This window comes from Palaemon carinicauda, chromosome 19, assembly GCF_036898095.1.
Source record: "Palaemon carinicauda isolate YSFRI2023 chromosome 19, ASM3689809v2, whole genome shotgun sequence".
NCBI lineage: Eukaryota > Metazoa > Arthropoda > Malacostraca > Decapoda > Palaemonidae > Palaemon > Palaemon carinicauda.
In genome coordinates, this window is record NC_090743.1 from 27,122,229 (window position 1) to 27,136,363 (window position 14,135).

General features: G+C 35.0%; 1 protein-coding gene across 46 annotated transcripts in view; it reads left to right on the forward strand.

Moving 5' to 3' along the window:
- slo (calcium-activated potassium channel slo) overlaps nucleotides 1-14,135 on the forward strand; it is a 608,128-nt gene that overhangs the window by 516,448 nt on the left and 77,545 nt on the right. For all 46 annotated transcript variants that reach the window (XM_068393381.1, XM_068393340.1, XM_068393345.1 and 43 more), the window contains 2 exons: nucleotides 3,924-4,079; nucleotides 6,821-6,897. In XM_068393381.1, coding sequence (XP_068249482.1) covers nucleotides 3,924-4,079; nucleotides 6,821-6,897 — 233 coding nt within the window. The remainder of the gene's footprint in view (nucleotides 1-3,923; nucleotides 4,080-6,820; nucleotides 6,898-14,135) is intronic.

Here is a 14,135-nt window from a genome sequence, read left to right on the forward strand (position 1 = left end):
AGCCTTAGAGGTAGATGTTTGCTAGTAGGAGCAGGTGAATCTAACCCTTCATCTCTACTTGTATTTAGCGTAAGCTTATCCCTCCATTTTTTAGCCATGGAAAAACAGTATTTTTTAGCCATGGAAAAACAGTATTTTTAAGCCATGGAAAAACAGTATTTTTTATAGGCTGTCGGTAGGTATAAGTCAAACCTTTTCCATGTTTTAGAGCTCTCTGGACTCGAAAAATGTTCCAAATCCTAGAACACAACTGTTGGGTGTGTGGGATCCAACCCAATCTTGATCATGTGATCATTCTGTGTGTATGGATGCTGGTCACCCCCACTCTCCAGTACCCTCCTCCTGTATATAGCCCTTGTAGGGGAAGGTCATATCATTCTACTCTTTCCATGTATTTTTTCAGTAAGTCATTTTGGGTCCAACAGACCCAATGTTTGTATTACCATATATAAGCCTCTGTGGGTATGTTAGACCCAACAATGGGTTAGTGATGTATATACTTCTGTGTTTTTTAGGGGATATTTCTCTTCAAAGTAACTTATAATAATGGTAATAAAAGTAATATTAATAGCATTAGTAATATTAACCTTGGAACACAAAAGCTTGTTGGACCCCACTTACCACAAATGATGGGTGTGTCTGAGTCTGTTTTGGAAAATAAAATAAATAAGTTAAATCTTTATTTATTCTGAAAATACACAAGGAAAATAGATCCTTTCTCAATTGCGTGTAAGGCCTAAAAAGAAGGGAGGATCAAAAGAAATTTTAACCCTCTCAGCAGTAACTCAAAATAGATTGGAGTTCCTCCAAAAATGGAAATAATTCTGAATTATTGCATGTTACTCTTAAACTACAAAAGCTAAGGACTAGCCATTTTGCACTTAGTCTCACAGGTCCCTGAAACAGTATCTACAGCCACAGCCCTCCAGCACAACTGTTTACTGTAATGGAGATAGGCAAAAAATGTGCATTATTTTAGTATCTTGTGGGATGCTAATATAATTTGTTTTTTTACCAATGAGTAACTTGAAAGTTTAGTGTAACCAGGCAGAATGTAATAACCCGGCCAATCCTCATTGATGCCATGCTTGGTGACGTTATATCATAACAACTGTTCTAACTCTTTGAGGCTGGGCACAGGACCCTGAGAATTGCCTTATCCGCCTACCGTGTGTTCAAGAAGCCAAGACCAGGCCTTTAACCATGTAGTAGAATTTGGGTCAGAGGATGTTTTTTGTAGACCCTGAAGAGGAGGCAGTTGTCCTCCAAAGACCCTGATTATGGTCTTTGATCTCCTCTAGCAGATACCCTTTAGGTGCTTCTCCAGGGTTTGACTCACTTCCTAGTAATGCTCTGATGTGGATTATCTCTGTCACTTATATTTATATACCTCACATATTTATCTATTTTCCCCGATATCACTTCTTTCATATATGGGATATCCGCACTACGATTCCTTATGTTTTGTACCTTACGTCAGTATGTAAATAATATTAACAATATAAATTTTATGCTGTGTAGCAAGTATAGCCTATTCTGTAAACCTGTTCAGTAGCTCACATTATATCAAATGAAATTAAGCATAGTATTTTTTTTTATTCCTGCCTCTACACTATTTCAATGAGACTAGCATGCGCTTCCCTTCAAGCCAACACTTTCCACAGAGGTTAAGAAATAAGGAACCGTAGTGCGGATATCCCCTATATGAAAGAAGTAATATCGGGGAAAATAGATAAATATTATGTGAGGAACAGGAATGTGGGGAAAATACTAAGCAAAATATTACGAAGAGAGACAATGCAAGACTATTTAAACTGAAAGGAATAGGCCGAACTATATTACAAAAAAAAAAAACTGCGTCTATGACAGTCAGAAGGGATTTTTTTCCCGCCAGGCCGCTGCAGGCTGTTCTTTTACATATCCTTAAGTTTTCACAAATATCGGGTTTTATTAATTCCATGTTTTTGGTAAATTCTGGTATTCAAAGAGTTTATAATAACATGTTTAACTTATGCTGAGTGTAATTTATCCCAATTTGTGCTAAAATATGTGAAAAAATTACAAAATTACAACGCGTGGATCCGAAAATAAGCTGCTGTCGTTGACTTCGGCGGATTGTGTTATTAAATTTAGACTCACTATGATGATACTTTATAATATATTTATTCTTTCACATTGATTATTGACAAAACATATCTGATGGAGAAATATGGGTTAATAAATAAGTTTCGATTCACATTACTTGGTAATTATTTGAGAACAATGAAGGTGTTCCGACAAAAATAATTCCGACCAATCAGGTATCAGGAACCCTTCCGAGCTAAAAGGGCACCCCTGTGAGTCGGTGCAAATATACACTGCTAAAAGAAATAGACTATAGGTGATACTGTAGTGTGTATTGCTTTAATATATGTACAGTACTACCACTACAGTAAAGTTTAACTATACTGTAAGTGTTCATCGTTTTAGTTTGGAAAACTTGACTATTTGATGACTCGCTGCACACATAGCCTACATTTAGACTTTTTGATGAATCACTGCACACATAGCCTACATTTACAATAAACGAATTTTGAAGCAAAGCGAAAAATCTATTTTTGGGGGAGATAGCCATGTTGTCCTGATGGAAGGTTCCTTTAGGCAGCTTTCTAAGGGATATTTAGCTACAGTGATACTCCCAGAGAATTGACCATAGGTCTCCAGAATTCTAACTCCTGGTGCGAGTATCCTTAAGAAAACTCTTAAAGATATCGCATAATATCGGGACGTATTTCTTGATACGACACATGGCATTCTTCACCCTGAATAGAGTTTTCGCTCTGAGTGGGAAGAGTGGCAAAAATGAATGGGAGCCGTTATCAAGGTTACCCGGTGGATCCCCTTCCCGTACTACTACAGCGCCACGCATGGCAACTCATTCCTTTTATAGGTATTATCTTTGTACTGTACAATATGTATACAATTTAAGATTAAGTAAGCGTACATATTTTATACAACGACCATTAACCATTTTCGTTTGAAGTTCTACGTAGCAATCTTGAAGCATGGCACAATTCCTGATGCGTTGTCTCTTGCACAGTACTGTAGGGAATCACATATCTACTCTGTTTTCCTGTAAATATAAACAATGTCCAGGAGTACAGTATGTACTACTGTATACAAATACATCAATTTTTTACTTGAAAACATGATTCTGCTCAAAAATATTATATACTATCAGCAGTAAAAGCACTATATTCTGTGATGGCATAAAGTAACGAAACTGTGCCAGATAGTAAAAGCGCTATAATTCTCTAGAAACCCGCCAGATCTAGCGCAAAAAGTGCTGAAATAGCATCTCTGGTGACAAGTCAGAGTGAGATGGGATGTTGTACTGCACAGAGACGGTAGTGGTGCAAAGCTAGCCAAGTTCAAAGAGCACAGGCTGTTTGAAATCGTCCTGCCGCTGGAGTATTTGTCACAAATATTTTATTTTTTTATTTAATAGGTTACATGGTTCTCTATGTCACAGTCAAGCGAAATCGCAAAGAATAACCTCACATAAAGCGGGAGCTGACTGTATTTTTGTTTTAGCATTAAATCACACATTCAAACTGAGACCTAGTTTTAAAGTGTTCCAGGTTTTTCAAACAATTTTTGCCCTGACCTATAACTGATTGCTCAGTTTTTTGTTTTGTATTTTAGTACGTTTATATAATAAATATTTGAGGCAATTTCACAAATCTCATATTCATAAAGGGAAAAGGCACAATAGGCATGCATTAATCGACCATCTTTTCTGATAGTATTTGGGTGAAAATTTCAGTCAATAACTATGCATGTTAAAAAAAATTGCATGGAATTCAGAAGAAAATATTTGTGATTTTATTTGAAATATCATGCTAACATTGTATATAGAGTACTTACATAATTTTTTCCAACAGGCTCTGCTTCTCCAAACTAAAACTACTTTTATTAGCAATTGAAGTTAAGAATGAAGAAGGAACAGATAGTAAGATTGCAATCAACCCAAAAGCCACCAAAATTCAACCCAACACACAAGGATTTTTCATTGCTCAATCTGCAGATGAAGTGAAAAGGTATGAATACTGAGTCAATTCTTTGTTATAAAGCAGTTGTGAGAAAAGTTTGAGAGCAAAAAGGAAAAGAAGTTTAACCAACTGGGCTGTAGAGAAAGTGTATAAGATTTATGTAAAATGGTGTATCAGAATTATCTTCTATCATCCCCAGATTTGCTAAATATTTTTATGGATTCAAACATAATAAGAAATATGTAGAAGGTAAAAAGAGGTAAAAAATTATAAGGTACATTTTATTTATATATATATATATATATATATATATATATATATATATATATATATATATATATATATATATATATATATATATATATATATATACAGGTTATATATATAAGAAGGACTCTTTTCACCGGGCGCCACAGGTCGACCCAGAAATATACAGTTATATATATATATATATATATATATATATATATATATATATATATATATATATATACTGTACATACATACATACTTTGTTGCTGTCTCACAGGATACTTTTACAGGAGAGGGGGTTCCCAGCCCCCTCGTCCCGTGGTGAGGGTGAGAACGGGTGTAAGAAATGAGTTAGCGGCTAGAGTGGATATGAATGTGTTGAGGTGGTTTGGCCATGTTGAGAGAATGGAGAATGGCTGCCTGCTAAAGAAGGTGATGAATGCAAGAGTTGATGGGAGAAGTACAAGAGGAAGGCCAAGGTTTGGGTGGATGGATGGTGTGAAGAAAGCTCTGGGTGATAGGAGGATAGACGTGAGAGAGGCAAGAGAGCGTGCTAGAAATAGGAATGAATGGCGAGCGATTGTGACGCAGTCCCGGTAGGCCCTGCTGCTTCCTCCGGTGCCTTAGATGACCGCGGAGGTAGCAGCAGTAGGGGACTCAGCAGTATGAAGCTTCATCTGTGGTGGAAATGTGGGAGGTTGGGCTGTGGCACCCTAGCAGTACCAGCTGAACTCGGCTGAGTCCCTGGTTAGGCTGGAGGAACATAGAGAGTAGAGGTCCCCTTTTTTTGTTTTTTTTTTGTTTTGTTCTTGTTGATGTCGGCTACCCCCCAAAATTGGGGGAAGTGCCTTTGGTATATAGATGGACATACATACATACATACATACAGTACATACATACATACATACATACATACATACATACATACATAAATCTACAGTATAAAGTACCTTTTTCATAATTTTTTTCATGTTTTCTATTATCTTTATTAAATTAAGCATCTATAATCCCAAAAATTATTTTTAAGAAAACAAGTAGGATATAAAAAATATAAAACTTACCAGCCCTCAGAAATCTGTGATATAAAGAGTTGTAATTTCTATATCATAGACAGTGCTTGTAAACATATTGATTTAAAGGTAAATCCTTGTCATAATTGACTTAAGATCTTATTTCTTGACCAAGTATTGTCTTTAAGATTGACAAAAAATAGTTTTAGTGCTTTAACTTATCAGCAAAGTTAATTTTACTAAGGATAATTGTCATGTGGGTGTGAAACATAACCACATCTTATTTGAAGTATCTTCCCTTTATGATAAAGAGCAAGTGTCTTGATATTTTATATATATATATATATATATATATATATATATATATATATATAAAAAGTATATATATATATATATATATATATATATATATATATATATATATATACTGTATGTGTGTATATGTATATGTATGTATGTATGTATGTATGTATAAATATATATATAATATATATATATATATATGTATATATATATATATATATATATATATATATATATATTCCTTAGACACTTCATCTCAAACTCATTCAATTTCTGTCTCTCCATCACTTTCATTCCCCACAAGTCCGATCCATACATCACAGTTGGTACCATCACTTTCTCATACAGAACTCTCTTTACATTCATGCCCAACCCTCTATTCTTTACCACTCCCTTTACTGCCCCCAACACTTTGCATCCTGGTGTATCTCGAGTAGATAGGGTTAGGAACAAAGTAGTGAGGGTGAGAACGGGTGTAAGAAATGAGTTAGCAGCTAGAGTTGATATGAATATGTTGAGGTGGTTTGGCCATGTTGAGAGAATGGAAAATGGCTATCTGCTAAAGAAGCTGATGAATGCAAGAGTAGATGGGAGAAGTACAAGAGGAAGGCCAAGGTTTGGGTGGATGGATGGAGTGAAGAAAGCTCTGGGTGATAGAAGGATAGGTGTGAGAGAGACAAGAGAGCATGCTAGAAATACGAATGAATGGCAAGCGATTGTGACGCAGTTCCGGTAGGCCCTGCTTCTTCTACCGGTCGCCTTGGATGACCGCTGAGGTAGCAGCAGTAGGGGATTCAGTGTTATGAAGCTTCGTCTGTGGTGGATATTTGGGGGAGGGTAGGCTGTGGCACCCTAGCAGTAGCAGCCGAACTCGGTTGAATCCCTTGTCAGGCTGGGAGGAACATAGAGAAGAAAGGTCCTCTTTTTTTCATTTGTTTGATGTCGGCTACCCCCCAAAATTGGGGGAAGTGCCTTGGTATATGTATATAAATATATTGATAAATATATGTATGTATTTCTTTTCGGTCACACTTGGCGCTCCCCGTCCCTCGGGTATGGGGAGAAGGATTAGTTATACCCTGGGGAGAAGGGTGCTGCGTTTGTGTGCATATCTATAAAAATATTTAGCCATCATTTTTATGGGTCATGTACACTAACTTATTCTAATGCTATAATACATATTTCTGCTTAGTATTTATACAAATTCTTTTTTATTCATTACAGAGCCTGGTACTACTGCAAAGCATGCCATGATGACATTAAAGATGAGACCCTCATCAAAAAGTGCAAATGTAAAAACTGTAAGTAGAGAGAGTTTTTATAAGTATCATCCTTCACTAGCTTTTTTAGGTTGATTAATTGTATAATGATATAATTTCTTTTTGACAAACTTTCTTCCTAGGTAAAGTCTTCATATGTAAAGTGGCAAGTGATGAGTTAATGTTGGATAATTTGAAACCCTGTTTGTATATAGCTTTGCAACTATTATTTGCAACATTGTACAGTATGCATTATTGAAGGAAAATCTTGATTATGTAGGTTCTTTCATTGTTCACTATTGCCAAGGATGTTCCATTTTACATGATGACAACTGGTGAATGAATTTTCATTAATCACATCTGTGTGACCTTTAATTAACTTTTAGCTTTTCAGGAAGTCTTGATTAGCAATGAAGCATTACATTTCAATTCTATTTCATAAATTGCACATCATGGAGTCAGAAAGATTTGAATTCATGTAGGTGAATCTGGGAAAGATTTCTTATTAAAAAGTTATATGTTTTATAGTGCATCTATTCAGATATATGGATTTATATATTAAGAAAAGACAGTACGTATATTATTTGTGATTTATTTTATGTGGGATTTATATTTATGTCACATCAAGGATGACAAAGCATCCTTTTGTATGATGCACAGTTTGTTAAGGCCTTAAAAATTTCTTGTTTTACAAGAGACCATTTTTGTTTTATGCTTTATTCAGAGTGTTTTAGTTTACTCAACACTTCCTTTTGGGAACTTTAAAATGACTTTGAGTTCCTTTAAAAGCAGCTTATTCTCTCTCTTCTTGCTTCCACATACCTTTAGAAACAATTGCATCAGGATGTTATACTTCTCATTCGGCATGGAGTCAAAAGACATTTAATATTCAAATGGATTTATATTTAGGGAAATTTATTATGTAAGGTCAACATAATTGCACAAACAGTAGCATGAAGCAGATAATGTACAACATACCAATGCAAACAAGGCGTTTTTCAAATTTTCACTTATCTAGTTTCTGATGCTTTTGTTTTCTTCCGTAACTGTCTCTCAAAGAAGCACAAAACAAATCATGGACGATTTAATGAAAGAACGTTAGGATGTTTACTTAAAAGCAAGAGTTGTCAATAAAATATAAAAAGTGAAATGAAGGGTATGAAAGAAACTGAAGAAACATCTTTTTTCATAATCAAAAAGCAGAACTGTCAAGTCAGAGGTTGCCAAATAAAGATATTGCCCTATGTAATCCTGCACATCCCGATGAAATGGAATGGTGAACTATTATTATTGGTTTTGAACTGCATATGCCCTTCTTTTATTATATGATTTCCTCTTGAATTATCATTACAAACATCTCTGTTTATTTCATTTGGTTGCATGAAGTAAAAGTTGTTATTATCATACTTTCATGCTTAGCTTTGATGCACCATTAACAAGATATTGTTGATTTTTATAACCGTTTAAACATGACAATTTATTGTCTACTTTTTATTATTGCATACAATTATTTTTATATGCATATTTGCATCCAAGAAAGCAAAAAAAAAAGAATAAAAAAAATAAAACAATGGGAAAATTTGATGACTAGGAAGTGTTTGGCAAATTGAAGGATTTGGTAAGATCATTTGCCATTTACTATGTATTTTTGTATGTTGATATTTATATAGAAGATTAATTACCATATGCTATCTGTATATGGAGAGTTTGTACATTTGAAAATATGAATATATTCAAATTTTCCCTGCGTGTGTATCCAGCATCGCCGCCAGTCTCACGTGTCCAGTATGAAATTCTTGTGTTTATATCTGTCAATTTTTCTGTTTGTCTTGTGTACTTTGATCATGAAGCTATGGCTGATTACTCCATTAATATTTTCCATTGTTTCTAAAGTTATTCTCACCATTTGTATGCATCACTCTGTCATTTCAAACATTGTTTCATACATTTCATAATATTGTAATACCTGTTTTGATGAATTATTGAAAAACTTTTCTTTGATTAATCACTCTTGTTAACAGCTCGGGGAAATTATTTTCAGGAAACTTTACTCAGTAACTTGGAATTGTGTAATAGCTGATGATTGAGTCTGTTTATAGTTTACATCTTTTATTTCTTTTATGAATTATTCTTTTGTTTCTTGTTTGTAGAAGCAAAAGCTGTATAGTATTAGCCTATGCCTTAATGACTTGGGAATTTCATAGCTATTAATCTCTACATTATTTCAAACAGCTGCAAGAATATGAAAAAAAAATTATTTAGCATCATACACTAGAACCCATTTATGAAATTTTTATTAATACCGTGGTTATTGTTTTATTTTATAGTTCTCTTTAAGTCATAACTGTTATTGGTTACGTCAGAGTGGCAGTACTTATTCTGCTACATATACTCTTATAGCATATTCTTACAGTGGGAATGCTATATTTCTCTTCTCCATTCATTACGTATTGTTAGATAGCCAGATTTTATCAATATGTTTTATTATCTTTTGAACTGAATTTATGATGCGTTATAAACAGTGTGTTTGGTTGCTGTACAAACCACTTATTTTTAAATATTTATATTCATGGTCTGAATGCTCCTTGGCACTCCATTCCCAAATAACAATGAGAGGAAGATCACCTAGTGGTGGATTAAGACCTGTTAGGTGTATTAAACCTACAATTTCAGTAAAGTAAGAACTTTGCTTCTCATGCTACCTTGCTGGCTAGAATTTTCTTCTTGAACTTTCATAGTTTTTTTTATTCATTTTCTCATTTCCTGTTATTACTCGCAAGTTTCCCCTTTTACTGCCCCGCTATTTCATGATAGTATCTCTAGTTCTTTACAACCACATTTCCTATTCATCTCATGTACTTGAAGGATTGCCCTTATTTGAAGTTAATTTTTTAGATGATAAGTGATTTCAAATATTTTCTCGTGTTTCCCTGTAATTCGATGAAACTAATCAGTGAATCATAAGTGCTTTGTCACCTTGATTTACCTCGTGAGATGAAATTACTTTTACTGTTTAATTTGTTATTTATATATTGATTGGATTATGTATATCAGCTTGTATAATTCAAGTATTTTTACATATCTGGTTGCTAAGTTTTTCATTTGTTTTGTTGTTGACATTATTCCGCACCTTATATGTATATAGGCTACTTTCTTGAATATATGTTGTGTTACTGTTGCTGACAAAGGTGTATATGGAAGGCTTCCTTCACAATATTGATGACTCATCTTCCTTAACTGCTGTAATTGGCACTCATCTGAAGAAAGAATTCTCTTTTCCAGCAGACTATATCGACATCAGCTTGTTTGGAGCTTGCTATCAGCCCGTAACATCTAGCTAGAATTTGGACACTTGTCTCATTTGGCATTTTATTGTTGTTTGTAGTGCTGCAACTGATTTTGAGAACTTTCCTTTTGATGTTTACCGACTACCCTTTCTTGTCTGGGAAGACCTACGGATATTCCAAACCTTGTTGTTGTTTTCACCAGAGGACACAGTATATGCTTGATCCAGATTCTGACATTCTGTTTACTTTGAGGAGACCCTGATTCCTTTGTTTATTCATACTCCCTCTTGTGTCACACATCTTCATCATATCTTATTGCTCCAATGCTAAAGTCACAGGAGGGCATTTTTGTTTGCCTCTTTGAGGTCTTTGATCTGAGCAGTGAGGGCCCAGTGGGTACCCTTGTAGGATGTGTTCCATTGTTTGTAGTGTTGCCCTACATTGGCATTTGATGCGATGTGATTAAGATTGGTCCGTATCTAGGCGGACCACGGGCTCTTGCATTGCAGCCCGTAAGTGAAACCGAGTCAAGTAATGTGAAAGGGAAGCAATGGTAGGAACACTGAAGACATACGGACCGGATGATGATAAGGTAACACAGCGTGACGATCAAGGCTGGATTCCAAAGCTCAGTTGAGGGGTGCCGCAAAGCAGATGAGTCCTCCTAAACCAGTTCCCTCGTCGGTCGTAGAGAAATTTATTATAATAGGGTCCTATCAGGACGACGGCCCACCGAGGAGTATGGGCATTCAGGGTTGGTGGCTAATCCGCATTGTGGCAATTATCTCCAGTTTTGCTCACTTTTACCCTTGCTCTGTTTAGGGTTACCCAATCCTTCCTGGTGAGGCTTGTTCTGCTGGGCAGGCCTTCGTTTGGGCCGTGCAGCACCTCATTGGATGGTCATCGCTCACTTTCCCACCACTTCTCTAACCTGTAAGCAGCTGCCTGGATTGTTTCTAATTCATCCACTGTTGCGGGATTTCTGTCTTTGCCATGCTTCCTGGTGATTATGGAGTTGGCAGCTCTCAGGATTGGATTGTGCAATTCAATAATGGTTATGTTGAAACGCACATTGTTATCACTTGACTATTCACATGATTATTTTCTTGTAAATCATACAAATTATTATTGATTAATGATTTTTGGCAGCATTCTTTTATATTTTTTGTTATGAATGCTGAAAGGAACGGTTTCTTCATTGTCACCTGCAACATTATCATCAACAGCAGAAGAAATGCTAAAATTTCTAGAAAATGTTTTATAGAGACTCAAGAGCAAAGAAAATTACAGAAAGTTTGTCTAACATAAATACCTGCAAGAATTCTCGATGTAATGTAAGGTGTTACCAAATCTCTTTTAGAGGATGATCAAACATCAGTAAACTGTAAAAGGTTACTATGAGTTATCAACAGCATGAGCCATGCCATTGTTCTGGAATAAAAGTTAAACTCAAGATGGTTTGTAAATTTGAATACTTTGGAAACATTAAAGCAGTAGAATAATATCGATCTAGAAGCGTTAACTTGCTCTTGAATGGACTGAATGTGTGTTCCTTCCAGAAAGAAGGGGAGCAAAAAATACTCTTGTATTAAGAAATAAGTGACAAAGATGACTAATAACCAGAAACATCAAAATAACCAATACTGTACTGAACACAATGGGAACCAATATTTTATTACTCTTTGTTTGTTTTTTCATTGTAAACTGATATTTGGGGAGGGGGTTTTATGGTTACTCTGGACTTATTTTTTCATGAAGCATTTTGATGTTTCTTTTTTTTGGGGGGATCGTAATTTTTCCTTCTGTGGTGCTATTGGACAAAACATTTCTTGTGTTTGGTTTTCTCTTGTTTACAGATAAGGTATTTTGATTTTTTCTTTCATTGAATGATGTCATAAAAAGATAATTTGTGAACATCCTGAGTTTTAAAGTATCGCAGGGTGTTATTACTTTGTTTATGAAATTGGCCTAGTACTTTTCCTTTTATTCAATAATTGCAGTATGTAATTCATAATATACAAGTAAATTACAGGATTTTTATCACTTATTGAAAGGGTATCAAATTCCATGGTCTTAGAAATAACATGAATTCCCAAGGAGGCTTAGATGTTCCAGATGTTCTTTTTAGACTTTTAAAAGATTTTAGTCTTGTGAGATCTGAGATCAGGTTAACAACAATCGAGTCATGATGAGGTGACTAGATATTAAATCTTCCAAGTTCTTCTATGTTAAGTCATTTTAGTGTTCTTGACAGATAAACTTTTCACCATTTAGGACCTCTTCCATTAAGTAATGAATGAAGGATTTATCAGTGATCCAGGAGTATTTTCAAGTTGTTGTAATTGGATAGTCAAAGCTTGCTCTGGTCTATTTGTGAACTATATGTGCCTCTTTATAGAGTTGTGCAGTTATTTTTCATAGCTCATTATTACTGTAGCGTAAAATATATGTGCGATACTTTCTAAACTCATGTATGAGGAAAATGCATAATCAGCAGCTGAATTATAAAGTTATTGTTAGTTAGCCTTGTTAAGAATGAACCTATTTTTGAGGTTTTAAAACAACTCTCATTACATTTTGACTTATGTATTGGGTGTACAGTCCAGATAAATTGAATATACAGTATTTGGCTTCTGCCTTTCATAAATCACTTCATTTTTCAATATTAATCTTACCCGATAATCATGTAGCTGTCAACTCCGTTGCCCGACAGAATTCTACGGAAGGGATACGCCAGCGATCGCTATACAAGAGGGGGGTGTACTCACCAGCGCCACCTGTGGCCAGGTACTGCAGTACTTCTTGTTGACACCACCTCAATTTTTCCTCTGTCGTGCCTCCGGCTAGACCTACATGGATACGCTGTTGATTCTGGAGTTTTTGCTCACGATTTGGTGATGTATTTGCTCTAGAGTTTAGCTTTCGCTATTCAGGAAGTTTTATCATTAGCTTAGCTAGTTTTTGGAATTAATTTGATTAATTATGGTGACGAAGAGAGTATGAACTCTCTTTCACTTTTAAATGGCCGACCCTTCCCTTAGACGGAAGTGTTGGTGTCTAAGAGAGTATTGACTCTCTTTCTTAATTTTGCTTAACAAAAGTTATAGATTTATTTTATATCTCTCCGCCTTTTATAGGCCTCTTCGATTAACTTCCTTTTATTATAAACTTATTAAAATTAATTTTTATATTTGTTTATATTCGACCTTTCCTAATAGTAGGCGGTCTTTTCTTGGTACCGAAGTTAATTAACATTGAGCCCGTCATTTCGGTTTTACCTGTTAACATATTATGCTATTTTAATGTTTTTGAAAGAATTTCTTTGATAGTCTCGTACTGTTTTCAAAGTTGAACTAACGTTTTGTTTTGTCTCTGCAGTTGTTGACGTTCAGAACGTTCAACTTGCGCTCTATCGTTACGATAGAGAGAGAATTTTCACGGTGTTACGTTGCAGTAAGAGTAAACCGTTTCTAGCGTTTTGTTCATTCTTTCTTAGCTTAATGGTTTAAATTCTAATAAAGGAACTTTTTATTTGGGAAATCTTTCAGTTTTTTTCCTTTAACAATAATATGTTTTAACGATATATATGATTGGGCTCTTCTCTCAGGTTCTAAGTCAAGAGAGAGAGAGAGAGAGAGATAGAGACGGAGGGAGAGAGAGGAGGATAAACGTTTCGTTCAAGCGAGTAACGTTGTTATCGTTTTTGCTCTTCTCCCTAGTCTCTTTAGGGGAAGAAGGTAAACGTTTATAGAGTTTTATTCTTGTTCTCAAGCTTTATGCGGTGAGAGATTTTAAACGTAGTTTATTTGATCTAGTGTTTAGTCTCTTTCCAGCCACTGAATTATTTATCTTTCATTAGATTTTTCTGTTACATTGTAATTCTGTTTTCGCAATTACTAACTTTTAAGGAAGGATAGAATTGCGTGTTTCAGGTACAAACCACTTAAAGTTTCGAGTTCAGTGAAATAAGTGCAAACAGAAAATCAAAAGTGA